The following is a 22,804-nucleotide window of genomic DNA, read 5'->3' as shown; positions in this document are numbered from 1 at the left end:
CTTACTAATGGGATATGGGGGCCTGTTGGGCCCTGCACAGCCTCTCATGCCTTAGGTTCATATTAGATGCCTCCATCCTCATTTCCTGTTACACACTGATTTTACTAGGTACTTGCCTGTTATCACAGTAACTCACCAAAACCCCAGCTCTGCAAAACTCCGATGTTTTTGAAAGAAATACAGTATAATCTAACACTAAAACTGTGAGCCCCCTGGAGCTAATAGTTTCCATAGTGTTCAATAGATGTCTGTGTTTCCCTTGGAATTTCAAAATACCCTGCAGGTACACCCCTGTGAGTTGGCAGTGGTACCCCAGAGCAGCTAGGCACATATTTTGGGAACGATGTCTTTAAGCACTTTAGCTTTTGTGAAGCTAACGATAGAAAGACTCCCTAATTAGAAATTCAGAATCCTGGACTTTTGTCCCTGCTTAGCCAGTGGTATGACCTGGACAAACCATTTACTCTCTCTGGTCCTGTGCCGGTCAGTCCCAAAAGGAGGGAGCTCGGTTCGATCATCTCCAAAGACCTTTTCTGTTCTACAATAATAAGAATGAATGTTAGAAGACAGAGCGTTCTTTCTCATTCTTACTGGTTTCAGAGGAAAAGGAGAAAGGGCAAGAGCAACAAGGACAAGAACAAATATGTATTTCCCAGAAGGACACGGCATACTACAATTTTCTGGGTACAACCCTTAGATGTGGTGTGACAATGGTCTGAGCAGGTGTTACTGAAGCACCAGGTGAGACGGCAACTGTACCTGCACAAAGGCACCCCGTGTAGGGTGCACTTTCAGTAACAGGGCCGCCCGTTCTGCGCTTTCCACGTTCTCTTCCTACTCTTGCTGAAACTCCTTTTCAACGAATGGTTTATATGATGAAGTGACTGGAAATTGTTAGGGTTGGAGTCTGTGACAATGAAAAAGACTCAAGTTACCTATCCTAATTGGAGAGCAGATTTACCACGTAAGCCTACACAGCACCAGATTAAACAACAGAGCGAACCAGCCACAGACACTGAAACACAAAATACATCTGTAAAGAGGTGGCATTTCCTTAGATATTTTCAGTCTGTGACCATGAACTTTGTATTTTTACTTAATATGCAAGTTTTGTTTGTTTGTTGCTGTCTTTTTTTTACTGTGACTGTTTTTTTCTTTTGCAATTCGTTTTCCTTTTGCGATGATTTACAACAAAAATGTATTTGCAGGGTACAGAGTACCTTACATGTAAAAGAAAACACATTGAGATAAATGGAACTTTGCCCAGTTTGCAGGGGGTTAAAATGATGGAGTAGAGTCTAGCCTGATTTTATGGAAGCATTTTTTTAAAAATTGCCTGTCATTCCTCTATTGTGGTTAGCATTTCAGAGAAGTGCGTTCCCTTCTGGGACCTGCCCAGGTACCACACTGCAAAGAAAACAAGTGTTTGAGGAGGATAAGTCTGTGTTAGGGGCTCTCATATTAGCAGCACTTTTTCAATAAAGTCCAACTTTCAGGACTCTAAACCAGGTCTACCAATGCCCCAGGGATACTTTTTAATTAAAACTGGAAGTCAAATGAAAAAAATGGGATCCAATTCTTCACATCATTAGACTATTTGTTACTGCCTTCATTAGGGTAATATTCCCTCTCCTTCCAAATCCTTAATATTGACTCTAAAACAGAGGTGGAAGGAAATTATACAAGCATCTGGGTCCTGGTGTGCTGCCTTCCACACTCCTCATTCTTCTCCATTCTTTCAAGAAATGACTCATCCAAATTGGAATCTAGATGTTTAAATTCTTCTGTTTTGTTAAGAAAATTTATAAAATATATGAAAGTGAAGACTCTCTACAGGGAGTACACATGTACAATACAGTATATATTTATGCTAATATATTAATTACATTAATAAATATACGTATGTTACATATTTTGAGAGGATGTGACAAGGCAAAGAAGGATTAAGAACAAAGAATGTTCTATAAACAAGACTTAGGAGATTCCACAATTTGCAAACTTCCGATCTAAAATCTATAAACAAAAAAAGGAAACATTGGCTCCTTTCTCTTGATAGTTTGTAATACGTTTGAGAAACAAAGACTTTTACTTCTTGTGGGTGCGGGGAAATGGCATTAACAAGCTAAAACAGTGATACAGGTATATAGCACTAGGTAAGCAGCAAAGATACACCAATATGCCATCTTGTAAAAATTATCAAAATATCAACGTTATGAACCTCCTTTTTCATATTTTAGGGGCTGAGATCTGAATGAAAATTGTAACAGGTTTTGTACTCATAAAATCCAATGCTAAACAGCTAATCCTTGTAAATCAAAAAGTATCCAAAAGGACCAAAGCATGTAAACAACTGTTGCTTTAGACCAAATGTACACAAAGCTGTTTAGCTTAAGTTCTACAGGGTTTCCTCTGTGAGGAGAAAAAGCAATATAATGATCAACTGAACCCTTATTGTTGAAACCTAGGGATTTATTTATGGCTTCTAGTCTAGTTTTATAAAATCAATTCTCTCTAACCTAACTTTTACCTTTCTACCCCAAGTCCAAATCCCAGAAAGAGGAAAGTATTGAAAAGACAGGAGCCACGCTTTGTGGGCAAGGGTCCTTTGAGACTAGGACTGTGGCGTATCCATCGTAAACATTTGAAGGTGCCCGACTTTAAGATGTGTGTTTGACGGGATATGTATGTAGGCTGGATGGTGTGTGTATATATGAGAGTGCACAGGTGGGTGAGATGGGTGTGTGTGCGGGGGGAACATACAGAGGTGTTCTGAAAACCTTGTTATTCAGCCTGTAAATTCTATCTAAATGCTCTGGATTCTTTTTTGGGGTAACCAGAGGAAAACTGGTTGAACATGGGGCAAATCATGGTTAATTAATGCTATAAATACAGAGTCCCAAGCTCTGGGCTGGAATATTGATAAAAATTCTTGCCCCACAACTTATTAGTGGGATGAGTTCTCTGCAACAACCACTAAGCTTTGGGGCTTTCATCTAAGAAACAGGTATAGCATATTTGGCACCTTTCTCTCAAGAAAAGGTGAGATCCCATTAAGTGAATTCTCTTTGCATACCCGGCAAACTATACAGCTGTACGAAATTTTAAACATGTTTAAAAGGGGGCAGGGGTAAGCAACTGTTTACTCTTGAGCCAAGAATAACAAGGAAATGATTTCCTATCACGGAAAAAAGCTCCATTCATATTCTTGTCAAGTTGTCTAACCTTGTTCCTTTCTGTCTCGTTCACACTTCTCAAAAGATGGGAACTCTACAGGCACTGCCGCTACTTCCTCACCTCATAGCTCCTCAGCCCACCTCAGTCACACCAACACACAGCTGACCAGTGGGGACATTCTAACTGTCGAATCCTCAGCTCCCCATTTAGTCCCTGTATCCCCGGGCTTCTCGGAGCACATCTCACTTTCTTTCTTGACATACTTTCCTCCAGGGTGCCTCATGACCAACTCTCCTGGTTCTTTCTATAGGACTCTCTTCAGCGACCCCTTTCTTCATCTCTTTCTCCACCTTCTACCGCCTCCATCACATCCAATCTATCAGGTGAGATCAATTAACATTCACTGAAGAAACGTTCATGAAACGAACCACAAGTATATGTGTTTAGATGGTACATAGTAATTCACTGGCAAAATATGAAGTCATCAATTCAAACACAGGACCCCGCTGATTGAATGGAAGCTTTTAATCTTTATAAGAAAACAAGCTAAAGAATATCTTACTGAGTATATGGTTGGAAGGGGGTGAAAGTAAAGACCTTATTATCTGCTATGAGCTAGTCCCGGTAACAGTGTTGTAGGAATTTAAATACAGTGGTACCTCGAGATTTTCTAACATAATCCGTTTCGGAAGACTGTTCGAGTTCTGAAACGTTGGAAAACCGAGGTGCAGTTTCCCCATGGAAAGTCATGCAAAATGGATTAATCCATTCCAGAGCTTTAAAATCAACCCCTAAAACTGAAAATTTAGTATGAATTTTACTACCTATTGATACAATAGGTCCATAAAATTTACGGAGTTTGTAAACCGAAATGTTCGTCAACGGAGACATCCGAAAACTGAGGTACCACTGTACTTCCCTGCCAAGGCTCATTCCTGCTTCAGGTCCCTTACACTTGCAGTTCCCTCTGCCTGAACATTTTCACCCAGATTTTCCTCTTGCTTCCATAACACACTTCATGTAAGTCTGCACTTAGATGCCACCTCCTCAGGTAGGTCTTTCCTTCCTCACAACCCTGTCTCTGTTTCTTTCTACTCATCCCAGTACCTTGCTCTGTTTATTGTTGTTTAATAGCACTTATCACCGCCCAACATTATATTAAACGTTTCTTTTGGACTCATTTTACATTTCTGGCTCCCACCCTTGAAGGTAAACTCCAGGAGGACGGGAGCTTTGTTTTGTTTACCGAGGAATCCCCAGTGTCCGGTAGGTGCTTGTCACAGAGGTTGAAAGAACAAAAGAATAAAAAGTGGCTATACCACTCCAACTCACCCAGGCAGTGACCGTGGAACCAGGTCATAGGCACATCTGAGCTACTGGGAGTAGGAGTGGGTGACAAGTTCTGAAATAAGTCAAGCAGCAAGTGTGCTCTCTAGTCTCAAGGAACCTATAGGCAGGAAGCTTATGTCCCAGGACTAATGAACTTTACTTATCAAGATACCACAGTTTCTCCAGGACAACAGAGTAGAGTTCAAAGAGGAGATGCTTGGCAGCCCAAGAGATAACGAAGAACCCTATAGAGCTCACTGATACACTACACTCGTATGTTTTCTGAGGGAAAACTGAAAAAGAAAGGTCCACACAGCGAGCCTGCAAATCAAGTGAAAACCATTTTTTAAATATTTTTGCAGTTCCCTATTTCCTTGCTCTCCAGGGTGGCTGGACAATGACCACCTGTCAGCTTTGATGCTAGAGCTCCATTTACCCTAGCTATGACCGAGACTTTACCCTCATGACCTAAACCTGGCAGTCATCTAAATCTCAACACTATTCCAATGAGCTCACACCATGGAGTTTTCCTCTTAAAAGCACAACGTACAGTCAGCTGACCCAGAAGTCTATTACAGCCGGTCAGTCCATAAGCATTCAACTACATTCTCTTCATGCGTCTCCACTTTCATTGTCTGTCACTGGAGAGCAGGGCTGCTGTGCTTAGGGCAGCACCAGCTTTACATCTTTGTCAAAGCTGGAAGCAATGCTCACTCCCATACGTGCTTTAAAAAAAAAAAAAAAAACTTTATAAACTAGTAATGCATATTCATTGCAAAACAATTTTTAAGAGAATAAGCAAAAAGATAATTAATGTACCTTACTCTCATCACTCAGAGATAACCCCTATTAATATCTTGGGGTACTTGTTCCAGATTATTTTCTGAACATTCATTTACCTATATATATGGGTATGTTACAAATAGTTTATTTTTTCGAAAGCAATTATACATCCTGTTTTATCCTTTTATTAAAAACTATAGCAATTTCAGATATACACTCTGTTGAATATATTTCTAAGTATATTTAAAATGTGAGCTATAACTAATTTTAACTGCTAAGCTTACTCTGAGAAAAATCTCTGCTTTATTCTCGTTAACTCTTCCAAATATTTCCATTAAACAATAAAAATAACTAAATGACAAAAAAGTAACATGTTTTTGCAAATTACTGAAATAGTAGAAAATTAAAATCACCTATAAAACCACCATGTAGACATAATCGTGATTAGCATTTTCATTCATTTCCTTAAAAGCTTTTGTATAACACATATCAGGATTGGGGATTTTTCTGAATATTATACACTGTAAGAAATTTTATTAAATCATTTCAAAAGAAGAGTTTGCTTCATTTTTTTCTCAATCATGCCAGGGTAATTGGGGTTTGAGAGAAGACTTTGATATGCAGTTAAGCTACTTAACTGATTTAATAGCGGTTGGCTATGCTCAGGAACGTAACTTCTATAATGGCCCAATAAATATCTGTATATTTATTTCAAGTGTCTTCAAATAAACAAAACTCTCTGCCCCAAAAGACTTGTAATCTGACTCAAAAGAGACTTTATTTTCAGCTGATGTACAGTTTTCTCCTGCAGATTGAGCTCTTCACTGTTCAGAGTCACTGTCTGACTTTCTAATAAGGCTTGCCAATAGCCTCCTAAATGCTGTTCACTTTAGAGGATTTTCAACTTAAAATCCTGAATGCTGGATCAAATCCTTGAATTTAAGAAATATTTGGGATGCTGCAATTTAGGTCTTTCTTTAAAATCAGACAACAGAATGTTCAATAAACTATAATGCCAGGAAACAAACACACACATTGCCCTGCGTTCAAAAAAACACACCACAAAAACCAAATTGCCGTTGCTAGAAAGAAGGTCGATGTTATTTTTGGTTGAACTCATATAAGAAACTAGGATCAATGATTTTAAATTACAGTAGCATGCCTTGAAACATTACAGCCCACACTTCAACGCAATGTGCTTTAGATGTTCACCAAGGAAATCCTGAGGCAGTCCTAATCACATGTAGTTTCATAAACACAAGGAATTACAGCACTCTCATTTCAGTAGAGTATACACATTTTCTGAAAGGAAGCAGAGAGAAAACCAAAGGTTCCTTAGCAAAGAAAGAAGGCAAAAAAATCGTTAGATTTCTGAAGGGGAGTGAAACTCTCTACTTAGTTCTACGTCCTTCAATTCGATTCTATTTAACATTTACCAAGAATGTCCCCCGCAGATCATAAAAAGAGCTTTGAAAGTTATTCCTTGTCCTCATGGACCTCACAGCCTAACACAGCGGTTCTTAGAAAGTGTGGTTCCTGGGCCAGCCGCATCTTGGCATTCTGTGTTAGAAGACTTTAAATTGAAAATTCAATTCCTTTACGTAGTAGGGCTATTCAAATTTCTGTTGTTTCAGGGTTTGTTTTATTTAGTTTGTCTTTGAAAGGAATTTGTCTACGTTATCTAAGTTGTAGAATTTATCAGCATAAAGTTGTTCATAATAATCACTTATGATCTTTTTAATATCTGTAAGAATCCTGATGTTGGAACTGCCTTCTCACATTCCAGATCAGTCTTGATAGGGATATATCAATTTCTTAAACTTTTCAAGGAAACAAACTTTTGTTTCTTTTATTCTGCCTGTTCTCCATTGTGTATTTTTAACTTTTATGTTTATTACTTTTTTCCTACTTACCTTTGGTTTAATTTGCTTTTTTTCTAAATTCTTCAGGCAGAAGCTCACATCATTGATTCTAAACCTTATTGTCTTTCTAATGTAAGTATGTAAGGCTTACATGCCTGCAAAAAAGGTGCTGAGTATATTTTTACTGTTTTACAGGGCTTTTTTCAATGGCAGGAGGATATTCCAATATACATTACTTCATTATGGCCAAAACCAAAATTTTTTCATGGAATCCTTTACTTAAAAATCAAATTGGCTATCAAGAAGAACCAATGAAACAAAACAAATGAGGGGGAAAAACGGTCTCCACTCTGGTAAACTATATGTAGATTACCCATACAGAACACATCAGTTAGTGCAGCTAGAGAACTCTGATTTGAATGAATGATTCCTCTGATAGTTGTTTACAATCAAATGAGAGGGACTATCATCCAAATCTTCATAATTTTCAGTGGAAAGGAATTTATGGGAAAAGTGCAGCTAGGAAGACCTGGAAACAACACATAAACTGTTTCCATCCAGCAATGTTTCGCCATTTCCCCTTCCTTCCACTTCAGTGATACTATGTATGTCTGACAATTAAGTTTGCGAACTTGTTGCACTGCTGTTGCTAACCATTTTTTAATATTAGAGGGATTATACCTTATGAATGTGTACCAACTGGACAAACAGTTAACCAAGTTTACTATCTGGAAGCGCTGAAAAGGCTGGGTGAAAAGTTAGACGATCTGAACTTTTCACCAACAATTCGCGGCTCTTGCATCACGACAATGCACCAGGTCACACTGTCTGGGAGGGAATTTTTAGCCACTAAACAAAGAACTGTATTGGAACACCCTCCCTACTCACCTGATCTGGCCCCCAATGATTTCTTTCTTTACCTGAAAATAAAGGAACTATTGAAAGGAAGACATTTGATGACATTCAGGACATCAAGGTAATACGATGACAGCTCTGATGGCCATTCCAGAAAAAGAGTTCCAAAATTGCTTTGAAGGGTGGACTACACACTGGTGTCAGTGCATATCTTCCCAAGAAGAGTACTTCGAAGGTGACCGTAGTGATATTCAGCAGTGAGGTATGTAGCACTTTTTCTAGGATGAGTTTGTGAACTTAATTGTCTGACTTTGTATACCCCAACTGCAGTCTCCCCATTAATAAGAACATTTCCACGACTGGTAAATTCTCTATTCTTTCCTACAGTGTACACAAAGCACTATACGAGGTGATATGAGATGAAATAGGAAACATGGTCCATGCTTGAGACAATTTAAGTAAAACTACAAAAAGAATTTGAGATGATTCAGATCAAGGGTGTCCAAACTTTTTTCAACGTTTTTCACCAAGGGCCATATGCGGTAAAATACACAAATAGCCAGGCCACTCCCTTGAGGTGAAGTACGTATTGCCTCACCTGGTTTATTTAAGTAAACTAAATATATTTTTGGAATTTGCTGCAGGCCAATTAACAATGGATCATGGGCCGCAGTTGGCCTGTGGGCCGCACTTTGGACACCCCTGGTTTAGATTTTGGAAATGTCAAATGTCAGAATTCACAGCCAAAACCATAAAACAAAGTTGTCACTGGGAAAAGTGGGCCAAGGACAGTCTTTTCAATAAATGACGCTAAGTAAACTAGATATTCAGATGAGACAAAAAAAGTGAATCTTGACCCCTACCATACATCTTTCTTGAAAACCAATTTCAGATGGATCATAGACCTAAATGTGAAAGGTAAAACAATAAAGCTTCTAGAAATACTATAGGAAAGCAACTTTATGACCTTTGGATAGGCAAAGGTTTTTTTAAGAAGAGCACAGAGAGCTAACTATAAAGGAAAGACTGAAATTGGACATCAGTATTCAAAAGACATCACTAAGTATAAGAAAGGAAGACGTACAGGAGATAAAAAAATAAAAGTTGTAATTCAAAATTTGGACAAAGGACTAGACCTGGAATATATAAAGAACTCAAACAAAAATACAACCCATTTTTTTTTTTTTTTATGATGGGCAAATGTTTTGATTGGGCACTTCACAAAAGAAGATTTCCAATAAGCATATAAAAGCCATTAATCATCAGAGATGTGCAAATTAAAATCACAAAACGATACCACTAGACATCTAATACATGGCTAAAAGTGTTTAAAACCAACAGAAAGTACTAGCAAGGAAATAGAACAACTAGAATATGGAAAACTTAAGCAACATCTCCTAAATCTGAACATATGCATACCCCATACCCAATAATTCTACAAAGACATGTATAATAATGTTTATTGTACCTTTCATCATGAAAGTCAATGTCCACCAACAGCAAAATGGAAATAAAATACTATTCACAACAAAAAATATTATTGTTACAGTGTGTAATGGATAGGCCACAAACTTTGGGAACAGATGATCTTGGACTTGAATTCCAATTCTGCTATTTACCATGTAAGACTAAATATGTAGATATGAGTATATAACCTCATGGAGTCTGCTTTCTCCATCCGAAAAATAGGGTCATATCACCTCTCTTACAAAATTATTCTAAGGATTAGATACTATGTACATGTAACACAAAGCACTGTGTCTAATAGATGCTCAATAAACAGTAAGACTAAGATGTAGGAAATGTAACTTACATCACTTAGGATCAGTTACCAATCCCTTTTATATATAAACTCTTTTCCTGTAAAATAAAGGTAATGTTCAACCTGACCTGCCAAATAAATATATAGCATTTCTGAGTTGCCAACTCAGTCATCAGTGAAACTATCCAAGAACTAGTTCATGGCATTTTATTATTCAACTACTTCATGAACCCCCATATGCAATTGCAGCTGTCAGTTCTAAAGCTAGGAGATCAAGTGAATTGGAAAGATTAAACAAATGTGCAGGAGAAATGCCAAGAAGTGTGCAAGTGCTGGACGAAATGTCAGTTTCGTCAGGTTCAGTTACAAAGCTGATCCTCAGAGCGCTATGTGCACTGTATCGCGCTCTGAAGAGCAGCATATGAAAGTGGGGAGGCCTGAAATACAAAAGAAAGAAAACGGGGGCAAAAAACACCCTCCTAGTATTACTGCAGTTTTCAGCCTAATTCTGAGTCTCCTTCAGTCTGATAAATAAATCTATTCATACTTGTCATTAGAGAATAAAATATATAGGTCCTGTAATATATTCCTTTGACTTATTTTTAATGTAAAATATATAGGTATATGTGTTTGTGTGTGTATCTGACATGTAGTAGGAACCAAGTCCTCAATTTTAAGGTTACAATAAAAATGAGAAATGATTATTTAAGTAGAACACATAACCAATAAAATTTTACTCATTTACAAAGAAAAGTCAAGATGTTAACTTGTATGACCAATCTAAACTAGCAAGGGGAAGGCAGAGGCAGGGCAAAGAAAAACATAAATCTCCTGACATCTTGCAATCAAATTTTCTGATCCAAAATAATTACTTGAAGAATAATATTCCAAACTTCCATATTTAGATTGTATATTACCCTAGCTATTTCTCCCCCATTAAAATTTATCTTCATGCCTTTATAGTTTTAAATAGAAGACTCGAAGAACTCTAAACTCAGTTCCTTTCATTCCACAAGAAAGGTCAGTATTAGATCTTGGTGCAAGTCTGTGACAAAGGGGCTCTAAACAATGGGAATTTCGAACAATAAACTTTTTCTTTTTTCTCTGACTGAATTATTGGGAGAATCTCAGGCCATATCTAATCTAGTGAAACAAACAAAAACTCTGGCCAAAGCCTTGTGAATTTGTGTTATTCAGGCACCGGTATCTTCATAGCCCACTCTGCATTTATCTTGTATGAATGGATCTAGTTTTCCATTCACACAAGGCTTTTGACATAGAAGAACCTGCCTTAGTTGGGGAAGTCCTCTTGCAGTTTCCCTCAATGTTCCACCTATTTGGAAAAGTTCTATAGATCCCACTCCAGTTTGTCTCGATGAAGAAAGCAATCCACATTTGAAAAACCTAGTACATAGGTTGTCTGCCATATAGAAGTGAAAGTTTTTTTTAAAAATGTGAGATCCACAAATGTAAACAAACATGGCACCCAACAGGTTTGTTTAAAATCCTAATTCCATATTTGTCCTTAAAATTCTTAGGTCAGGCTATTATTAGTATCTTGAATAAAGAATAAGGTAGGATTTTTTTCCCAAGGCACCTTGCAAAACAGTCTTTAAAAATGGTGGTGTTCTCAGTTATTTATAATCCAAAATCTTGAAAAATTTTAAATATCTAACAATAGAGGACATGTTAACCAAAATAAAGTACTACTTTGTGACAGAATATTACACAGCTATTAAATTTTTAGTAACATGAAATAATTTAATGTTACGTGGGAGAAAGGAAAAGCATGATTTTTAAAACTACATCTATAATATCCATGTACAATATGCAAAACAAGAGATACAAAGAGAAAAAAAACACATCAAAATGTTACCGGTAGTTATACCTGGCTGTTTAATTTCTTTCTCTACTACCCAACAAAAATTTATACTTAAAAATGTTTTTCTGATCAAAGACATTCACCTAAAACGGTTTTTTAGTTAAATATGAAAGACCACAAGAACATAAAGGCACAATGCTAGTCAGGTCAATGAGACTTCAAATTCTAATAAATCATATGTAATTTCAAGAAATCCTAAACTTGTGCATTACCAATGTACCTTGCTACTGTTTTAGAAGTAGAGAAAATTTTATCCCTGAAGAATCGGTGATCAAGAAAATATTAAGTGCAAAAATAAGTGCTAAGAAACTGGCTAAAGTATAGATCTTACATATTAGTAACAGAAAAAAAGGAAGAAAAATGAGATTAGAAACAAAGAGGAGAGAGATTGTAATAAAAAGTCTCCCACAAGAAAGGTAAACAGAGATTTCACTTAAAGCACAGCTCACTTTCTCTACTGCTGTGCTATGAATCCACAGGGAGAAACACCATTACGTCAAGTAAATCGTACGTGAGCCACGAAAATTAAAAAAAAGTACACCTTTGTGCTAAAATCATAAAACCATTCTAAACAAGAGCCATGGTAATTTTTCAATAATGATACAAATTACTTATCATTTAGTGGTAAACAAAAAGAAATTTACCAGTTACTTTATCTGTTCATATGCTTCGTATACTCAAAATTTTCAAATGTTTTTACCCTGAGATATTTCACAAATGGAAACTGTAAAAATAACAATACTTACAGCCCCCCATAAAGGATTCCTTTCAAACATCCAGCGGTGCCTTTTACTCTTCTGATTAATCATCATTTCCTGCTCATGGAGGAATTATGTGGATCTATGATTTGTGGGTAAAATCTATAGGCATTCTGTACTTAGATATCACACACACGACTTTTGTTCGACGTGGTAAGAAGTAACTAATGGGGAAGTGCAGAGCGAGGTTTCATAACTATTTCTAGCAGTGATGGAGCCTCAAAGAACTACGCAAGTAATGCATTTCAAAATTCCATGTAGATATTTCAAAATGTAGTGAGCGCTAGAATACTATGGTGGAATGGGACGGATGGGGCCAACTACATGTGCTTTTATTGTAGTTACAGCCTTTAGGTTTATAACAAACTATCCTTCAAATTTAGGTGTTAAAGGATCTTGGAAGTTTGTTTTTTTCATGGTCATTAGAAAGTCATAAGAAATACTACATAATAAAACCATGTTTAAGCTCTCCATCTCCCCCAAAGCAAATGGGCCTCTATTTCCTTCCTAGGTCATCTAGCAATCCCAAATAACTTCTTCATAAAAACACATCAAGATTTTAAAGGGCGAAAGGCACCAATGGGCAAATTTCTCATCCTTGCTATGATTATAAGAGAAAATTACTGATTAAAGTCCATGTTTTAGTTAATGTATCATATAACGTAGACTTCTCAAAACACCTAAAGGTTTATCATCACATGGATTGAATGATTATAAAATTCAAATTCTTATTTCCCTTTTACGTGCTGTACAGATACTCTAGTCAAAATAAAACTATAATGCCTGGACTCAGTTCAACTTTGCAATATCACTTCTTCTAATTACTAAGTTTCTGAAAGAAAAACAAACTGAAAATAGTATACCACCTTAAAGTACTTGAGGAAATTTTGATGTGTAAAACTAAATAAACATTTATTGTAGCTTATGATTATGAACCAACAAGTGGCATCATGGAGGAAACTACTTAGCGAAACATACTCTAAAATCACTAAGTCTTATAAACCCTCCCATTGTATGGATAAGAAAACTGAGGCCAAGAGTGTTAAGGTAGGATAGAGATAGCCATATTGACATTAGGAAGACAAGTTATATATGTTTCAAATCTTCTGAAAGATTTTTTTCAGTGCAATTTCCATGGCATTATGTTTCTAATTCAGCTCTGTCTTAAACATGCTGTCATCCAGCTTAATACTTTCACAGGGTAGTGATTTTGAGAGCTAGTAACTTGCCTGCAACAATCACTTGCTGTCAACAAATGTTACTATTACAAGCTTTAAAGCTGGTCTCTACAGAATAAGAGTATGGTAAAAAAAAAAAAAAAAAAAAAAAAACCACACACGGCATGTTCATATAATGTGGTGGCATCTAACTGGGGGCTAATACTTTCCATACTTCACCAATCCAAGCCACCATCCTCCCCAGGTCAGCCAAAGGCTGGGGGTGTCCTCAGCAGAGTCAGGGTAGGTTTTGCACAGGAAGTGTTGGCGTATGTGCTCAGGCATGAGTGATGGAGTCAAATGAGGATTGTCAGCACTTTTGGTTCCTCTCTAGTTCAGAGGAGTAGCAGGAAACTTCAAACTGACCACTGCCAGCGAACTCTTAACTAAAACTGAAAACTACTCCACCACGCTGCCACAGTGTACAGGCAGGTCTGGAAACATACTAATGAGTATGTTGGCTCTTGTTCTAGTTTGAGCAATTTGGTAGGCAAAGATAAAGAAAAGTCATATGGAATATTTTCTGATAATTTGACATTGTACATTGTAGATTTTTATATATCTTTATAAGTAACTAACCTTTTCACAGTTTATTTAGGTATTGTGTGATGCTGCAGGGATTACACTAAAATAAAACTTCTCTCATATGTGTGCTTTTACTTTTTTAGTTTGCGATATATTTTGGTCTGCTAGATTTTATAAAAACAGATTTATTCTTCTTGGCTCTAAATGAAGTGATTTTGATCAATTTAGTCATACACATGATTAGTTAAATTTGAGAATCGCTTTAGGAACGATTATATTAATGAATTTGTTACAATGCTAAAATTAGTACCTCCTGAAAAATATCATAATGTGGTTAAACATAAATCTTCCTAAAAGGAGAGCAAACAAAACTATTTAGCTGCTCTTAATACCACCATCATTTTATTCCAAGTCTCAATAAAATTAATATTATTATCAGTTAATTATAGCTTTATGCTTAACTTATTATGTTCCCTTCTCATAACAACCCGAACAAAAAGGTGTTATTAGCTCCATTTCATATATGGTGAAACTGAAAACTAAAGTTAAATTACTTCTCCAGAGAGTAAATGGTAGAGTCGCAATTCAAACCCTGGACCGTTTAACTTCAAAACCAGATCTCTAAAATGTAAAATGTCTGCTCATTCTCCGAAAGTTGTCTCAAAATTATTAACCTGGATGGAGTCAGAAACACTTTTACCCTATGTCTGAGTTTTCTTGTTTTTAACCCCCAAACTCAAAACCTAAAACTGTTCATGCCTGTTAAAGTAAACTTCCTCTTTCACCATCATATGACTGTTTTCATAACTAAATTCCTCAAAACTTTGAATTGAATCTACTTGTAAGCAAACAGTTTTATACATAAACTAAAATCATAGGATCATTTTGGAATATCTTATAGTCCACCCAGCAACACCTTGTTTTAACTTACTTATTGGTTATGAGAATGAGAAGAGTAAATTTGTCACTTCCTCAAGGTCACTTTGAGCCAGAAATAGATTCTGGTTTAAGGTCTGGTTACTAAACCACACTTCCTCTGCAATGGTAAGCTACCATTGGTAAGCCGGTCACTAATAAACAGAAAATAACAAGAAAAAGTATGCAATATTTAAAATACTTTTCCTGCTGATATCTCTTTCCCTTCCCTGTCCATCCCATCTATTTTGCCCATTTCCTGTACCATATATCCTATATTGCCATCATGGAAAGAAACTGCAATGGCCTTGGCAGATGAGGAAAAAAACTTTTATTCCTATATCAAATATCAACCAAATATTTCACTTCCCCTTCTTCTTAAAATATGGGATATAGCCTCAAAAATTATGATACTTTAAAAAATTGTCTTGTTTAATCCATTCCCTCTAAATTTTACTGGCACAGACTATTATCTTTTGATTTATAAATTTAAAGCAGTTCACTAAGAAATGTGTGGGTACCCGCACGTATAGCATTTGGCATCATAGAGGGTTCTGTCTAAGCAGTACTGCCAACTGACCTTTCTGTGGTGATGGAAATGTGCTGTATTTCTTCCATCTAATAAGGCAGCCACATGAGCACTGCACATGGCTTGTGTGACCAAGGAACTAAAATGGTACTTTAATTAAAATTCTAAAAGCAACCTGTGGGTAGTAGATAACACAGGACTACAGGCTGGGTATATCTTTTTAAAAAAACAAAAAACAAAAACTTCTAATTTTGAAACAGACTCACAGGAAGTTGCAAAAATAATACAGAGAGGTCCAGTTTCCCCTAATTATGTCATATTATATAACTATAGTACAATATAAAAACCAGGAAATTGACAGATACAATGTGTGTTCAGGTTTATGCCATCTTATCATTTGTATAAATTGGTGTAACCACTACCACAATCAGATAACTCAACGATTCCATCACCACAAAGAACTCTCTCATGCTACCCTTATCTAGTCAGCTCCAGCACCTTTCTTCCCACCAGGTTACCCCTGGCAACCACTAATGTGCTCTCTATTTCTATCATGTTGTCATCTGCAGAATGCTATATAAGTGGAATCACATAGTATGTGACATTTGAGATTGGCTTTTTTTCTCTCAGCAGAATGCCCCAGAGATTCAAGTTCTTGCGTGTATCAATAGTGTGGTGCTTTTTTATGGCTGCGTAGAATTCCATACTGTGGATGGACTTCAGTTAGGTTAGTCATTCACGTTAATGAATATTGGGTTGTTTATAGCTTTCGGTTTTTACAAATAAAACTGCCACGACCATCTTACCCAGGTTTTTTTTATTTTATTTATTTTTTAAATTTATTGGGGTGACAATTGTTAGTAAAATTACATAGATTTCAGGTGTACAATTCTGTATTACATCATCTATAAATCCCATTGTGTGTTCACCACCCAGAGTCAGTTCTTCCATCACCATATATTTGATCCCCTTTACCCTCATCTCCCACCTCCCTCCCCTCTTACCCTCTGGTAACCACTAAACTATTGTCTGTGTCTATGAGTTTTTGTTTCTCATTTGTTTGTCTTGTTCTTTTGTTGTTTTTGGTTTATATACCACATATCAGTGAAATCACATGGTTCTCTGCTTTTTCTGTCTGACTTATTTCGCTCAGCATTACACTCTCAAGATCCATCCATGTTGTCACAAATGTTCCTATATCAACTTTTCTTACCACCGAATAGTATTCCATTGTGTATATATACCACAACTTCTTTATCCATTCATCTATCGAAGGACATTTTGGTTGTTTCCATGTCTTGGCCACCGTAAACAAAGCTGCAATGAACATTGGAGCACACATGTCTTTATGTATAAATGTTTTCAGATTTTTTTGGTAGATACCCAGGAGAGGGATTGCTGGGTCATATGGCAATTTGTAATTTTTTGAGGAACCTCCACACTGCCTTCCATAATGGCTGCACCAGTCTGCATTCCCACCAACAGAGTATGAGGGTTCCTTTTTCTCCATAGCTTCTCCAACAGTTGTTACTACTTGTCTTGTTGATGATAGCCATTCTGACTGTTGCCCAGGTTTTAGTGTGGATTTCATTTCTCTGGGATACATGCTCAGAAGTGCAACTGACTGAGCATATGATGAGTGTCCACATGTGCTTACTCTCATTTGTCATCTCTATATCCTTTTTGGTGAAATGTGTCTTCATGTTGTTTGCCCATTTTCTAATTAAACTGAGGGTTTTTATTTTTTACTGTTGAGTTTTGAGAGTTCTTTATATATGCTCGATAGATAGAGTTCTTTGTCACATATAGGGTTTCCAAATATTTGTTCCAGTTTATAACCTGTCTTTTCACCTTTTTAACAGAATCTTTGATAGAACAAAAGTTTTAAATTTTGCTGAAATCTTATTTCTCAATTTTTTGTTTTCTGGTTCATGTTTTTAGTGACATGGCAAAGAACTTTTTGCCAAGCCCCAATTCCTCAAGATTTTTGCCTATGGTTTTTTTTAAAGTTTTACACTTAAATTGATGACCTACTTTGAGTTAACTTTTATATATATATATATATATATATATATATATATATATATATATACACACACACACACACACACATATGTATATATATATAGTCTAAGGTTTAGGTTGATGTTCATTTTTTTTTCTTTGTCCATATATATCCAATTGCTTAGCACTATTTGTTGAAAAGACAAACTGTATTACTTTTGCATCTTCATCAAAAATCCGTTGGCTATGTTTGTGTGGGGTTATCTCTGGATTCTCTATTCTGCTGCATTTATCTATTTGTCTATCCTTCTGACAATATCATAGCCTTGATTACTGTAGCTACATAATGTCTTAAAATTGGGTGGAGTGATTCTCCCCACAGTATTCTTCTTCTTCAAAACTGTTTTAGCTGTTCCAGTTACTTTGCCTTTCCACGTAAATTTTAAAATAATCTTTCCTATAACTAGTAAAATCTTGCTAGAATTTTGATAGGAATTGTGTTAAACCTATATATCAACTTGGGATAACTGTATCTTTACTACACTGAGAGTTTTCCAATCCATGAACACAGTATGTCTCTCCATTTATTCAGATCTTTGATTTCTTTCATCAGTAATTCATAGTTTTCATGCGTCTATCTTTTAAGAGTAATCCAAATGATAAGCTAGAAATAGCTTGTGAATGCTACCAAAATAAAAAGTCATAGTCTGAACAAGCTTTTGAAGTCAAAATTATCTTGGACAACTAAAGTTAAAAATCAAGAATAATAAAAACGAATACATCCATTTGGGGCAAATAAGCAGATTTTACTGAAAGAGAGGCTTTACATGGTTTACAAAGAAACAAAAGAGCACCACAGGGAATTTTGCAATTAAAAGAGTAAATAGAAGAGATCGGAGGTATAAAGAAGGATAGAGTAAGTACCCTCTGATTACATACAGCACTGTTTTCCTCCCTTTTTTGGATTATTATATTTATTCTATGTATCAAACCTTGCATTACATGTGCAATAATAGTGCAAGAAGAGGCCTTTAAATTATACAACTTTAAAGGTTTCTTCCATGTCCTACATTATATAATTTTATGAATTATATTTTTGAAGAGTAAGTGTAGAAATTTTGAATTTTGCTACTTTATGCATTTTACTGCTTAAATATCTATACTGGAAAAAAACAATTCTGTTGAATAGTAACTGTATATGATTATTTGGACAATTTACTAAAGCTATGGGGAAAAGTGGGCTATGAGAAAAATCAAGAGGATTGAAATTATTTAACCTAGAAATGAGAATTTTAAGTGAAAATGCCTAGAAGGTAATCAGAGAGTCATACTTACCAAAGCGAAGTGCAAGAAAATTTAAAAATATATACAAGAATACATTCTTAACAGTTGGAGTTCAAAATACTGAGGCTATAGTAGGTTGTACAAACCATGAAATAAGGGAGGTCCTACTAATGATGAGTGAAATATAGCTGTGAAGGCCTGGAAGTACCAAAATAAGTCACAGACCACACCCTGCCCCCAAATATTCTACGAATGTATAATCCAAGCTTCCAGAAAAGCATGCCCAGATTTCAAATCTGACTGAGAATGAAGAATTTGAAGACTGGAGACTGGGAAGCAAATAACATTGATCATTTTCTGTTTGCCTCTATGTCTCCCAGAATGCGTTATTTGTTCACACACAATAATTGCTTGTGGATTGATGAGTGCATACTAGGGTATCCCAATGCAAATGGAATTATAATTTGCGGAGAAACACAAGGTAATTTCTGAAAACCAAGAGTGTGGGCATCATTTTCTAAACTGTTGGCAAAGATATGACAGGGAAGTTGAACAGTGGGTAGAGAGAATCAAGAAAAAGCTAGAAGGATTCCTCATATAGACTCAAACAACCTGTATCATAATCAACTCATATATACTAGCCTAAATACGTCACTCCACCAGAGTTGGCAGGGTATGAGGAGAATAAAAAAGAAAAACATTAATAGAAGAGCCAAGGAGAGAGAGACAAGGAGGCAGTGTATTATGAGTCACACTTGACAACTACTCAGACGTGGAAGAGTAAAACTGAAAGCAAGTAAGGGAAATAGCAGTGGCCCAAACATTTTTACAATCAAATGAAAGAAAAAATATTCACATTATTTCAATATTGAACAAAGTATTGGTACAATCAAGATAATATACAAACAAATCCGAAAGCATGAAACCAAGGCTAAAAATAGGAACTAAAATTAAAGGTCAAAGATTTAATGTCAGTCAGATTCTATGAGTCTTAAAACTACAAGATGTATTTAAACTCCATTGAATCACTATTGTAATAGAGCAGTAACTTGATTTTTTTTTCAATAGAACTCCAAATTGGATAGGGAAAATTTACTAATATAAGTGCTTAACAAATTCAGGAAGTCATTTACTAGCCTGTGTGAGCTAACCTAAAAGATGATTCGGGTGAATAAGCAAAAGCAGAGGCAACTTCTGCGGCCATCTGTTTCATCCTCTCTTGCTAATCTGGAAACAGCTGCACACAAAAGCTCCAAATGACAGAAAACCTTGGGATTCTTTCATCCCATTATCACCCTCTGCCTTCACCACAATCATTTCTACATATATCCACAATCTGCCTTTCATTGTTCACAACTCTTGAACAGCATTTAGTCCCTATTTTAAGAATGACAGTCTACGGAAGGGGACTATTTGTCTGCATTTGATAATATACAGTAAAAAGCAATATTTACTAAACACAAACAGTTCAGTGTTAAGACCAAATAAGATATATAAATGTATTCAGATGTCCCCGTCACATACAAATCTTGGCACAAGCAAAGGTACTGAAAAGTATTATTCTGTTGATGAGAATTTTTTTTTTAATTAAATTTATTGGGGTGACAATTGTTAGTAAAATTACATAGATTTCAGGTGTACAATTCTGTATTACATCATCTATAAATCCCATTGTGTGTTCATCACCCAGAGTCAGTTCTCCTTCCATCACCATATATTTGATCCCCCGAGAAATTTTTAAGTTTAATTCTACCAAAAAAAACAAAAACAAAAGACTTCTGTCCACCAGTGAAATGAAACATTTAAAATGTCCACAAACAGATATCGATAGGCTGTTTATATGTAAATGTTTTCTTTTAAATCTCCTTTCAGAGCTTGAACCTTTCTTCAAGTGATGAACAAATTACTTTGACCAACTCATAATTTAAGCCAAGAATGCCTTTTCAGTACTACTAAAAACAAACAAACAAAAAAACAAAAAAACGAACAAACCTACCTGATTAGAGAGGGTTAATAATAGCCACAAATTCTTTGTGACTATTTCCACAAAGAGGTGGGGTCTATAACTCTACCTCCTTGAATCTGGACTGGGCCTACGACTATCCAACAGCAAAGGGCAGAAATGACATTGCACCAGTTCTAGGTTAAATCTTGAAGAAGCCTGGCAACTTCTGCTTCTTTCATTTTGGAATCCAGGTGCCATACTGTGAGAAGGTATCAGAAGTGAAGCCCTACTGTCATAAAAACCTAAAATATGTACTGGTGTTGGATCCAGGTGATGGTCAGAAGCTGGAAGAAGCTTGAGGAGAATGTTAATAAAGATTTGAAAAAGTGAGGAAACGTTATTGGTGGCTGAAGAAAGGGGGACGTAAGTTAAGTACTGGCAGAATAATTAACAACAACCCACTGCCTGCAGTAATGTGGAAGATAGAAAGATTACTTAATGAACTCATGGATCTGACTAAGGAGAATTTCAGGAAGAATGTTGAAAGTACCAACTGGCTTGCTCAGAGGAAACATAAAGGAGTTGGACTTGATGGGTTCCAAAACAAAACTTCCTTATTTCAGCATCTTAGCAAAAGACACACAAAAGTAAAAAATAGTTCAGGGCAAAGATCAAATCCCGGGCTGCCAGTAAAATGTGGCCTCAAGGATGTGACTGTACAACCCTTAGTTGAGCCCACAAAGATTTTAGGTGGTTCCTCATAACTCTTTCCATTAGACCAGTGGTTCTAAAACTGTATGTGTCAGATGCAGCTAGGGGTTTGTACAACACAGATCGCCAGGCTGGATCCTCACAGTTTGATTCAGATCTAGAACAAGGTCTGACCTCTGTAGTCAGTTCCCAGGTGCTGCTTATGCTGCTGGTATGGACATCACACTTTGCAAATCATAGAGCTAGACCAAAAGGCTTTGAAGAATTTTAAGGGTACATCTTAAGGACCATCTCTACTAGACACTACAGCTTCTAAGAATCTTCAAGGTATTTTCACACAATATTCTGACATAAAGGCAGTCCAAGCTAGAGTGAGCCCTGTCTCAAAGAGATTTGGAAATGGTTTTTATCTAATCCTGTGACCCCAAAAAGATCTCATACAAGACTTTGAGAAATGTATCACTGGAAACATTATCAGCCTGGACTGAAAAGACAGAAACAGCTCAAAATGAAAACTATCAGGGCTCTTAGTCAGACAGGAAGGGGCTGTAAACATGAACCATTCATTTCTTGTGGAAAAGTAAGATTCAGAAAGCACAGCCAAGAGAGCCTAGAGGGTGGAGACAAGAGCCACAGAGAACCACCCAGGTTATAAGCTGGTCCCTAAACAAGGGACCACCAACATATAACCAGCTGGATTCTAGAACTGCCATAGATGGGGGACTGCTACATGCCTCCTGTTACCCCCTTCTTCCCCTCCCTTTAAAAAAAATAACATCTTTACTGAAATATAATTCATATACCATACAATTTAACCAAAGTTTATAATGCAATGGTTCTTACTATAGTCACAGATACATACAACCAGTTAATTTTAGAACATTTTTTATCACCTCAAAAAGAAACCTGTACCTTTTAGTTATCATCCCCCAATACATCCATCCCCACTAGCCCTAGGAAATCACTAATCTACTTTCTGTCTGTATAAATTTGCTTATTCTGGACATTTCCTGAATATGGAATCATACAACATGCAGACTTTTGTGACTGGTTCTTTCACTTTGCACATTTTGAAGATTCGTCCATGTTGTAGTATGTATCAGTACTTCATTCCATGGTATGGATATCCTACATTTTATTTATCCACTCCTCAGTTGATGGATATTTGGGTTGTTTCCAACTTTTGGCTATTATCATGCCGCTATGCACATTCATGTACAAGTTCTGTGTGGACGTATGTTTTCCTTTTTCTCAGGTATATGCTTAGGT

At 36.3% G+C, this 22,804-nt stretch overlaps 1 protein-coding gene across 3 annotated transcripts in view; it reads right to left on the bottom strand.

Annotated features, from left to right (window-relative positions):
- FGD4 (FYVE, RhoGEF and PH domain containing 4) overlaps nucleotides 1–22,804 on the bottom strand; it is a 183,534-nt gene that overhangs the window by 107,750 nt on the left and 52,980 nt on the right. Inside the window, exon 1 of one of the 3 annotated variants that reach the window (XM_019736677.3) lies at nucleotides 12,394–12,531. The exons of the other annotated variants lie outside the window; for them this stretch is intronic. Within the exon in view, the coding sequence (XP_019592236.3) occupies nucleotides 12,394–12,403 (10 nt within the window). The 5' untranslated portion in view covers nucleotides 12,404–12,531. Of the gene's footprint in view, nucleotides 1–12,393; nucleotides 12,532–22,804 lie in introns of those variants that run through there. 3 annotated transcript variants of the gene reach the window in all.

This window comes from Rhinolophus sinicus, chromosome 1 (assembly GCF_057876585.1).
Source record: "Rhinolophus sinicus isolate RSI-liver-muscle chromosome 1, RSI-T2T, whole genome shotgun sequence".
NCBI lineage: Eukaryota > Metazoa > Chordata > Mammalia > Chiroptera > Rhinolophidae > Rhinolophus > Rhinolophus sinicus.
The sequence above is the reverse complement of the archived record's forward strand: the minus strand, read 5'-3'. Positions and strand labels throughout refer to the sequence as shown.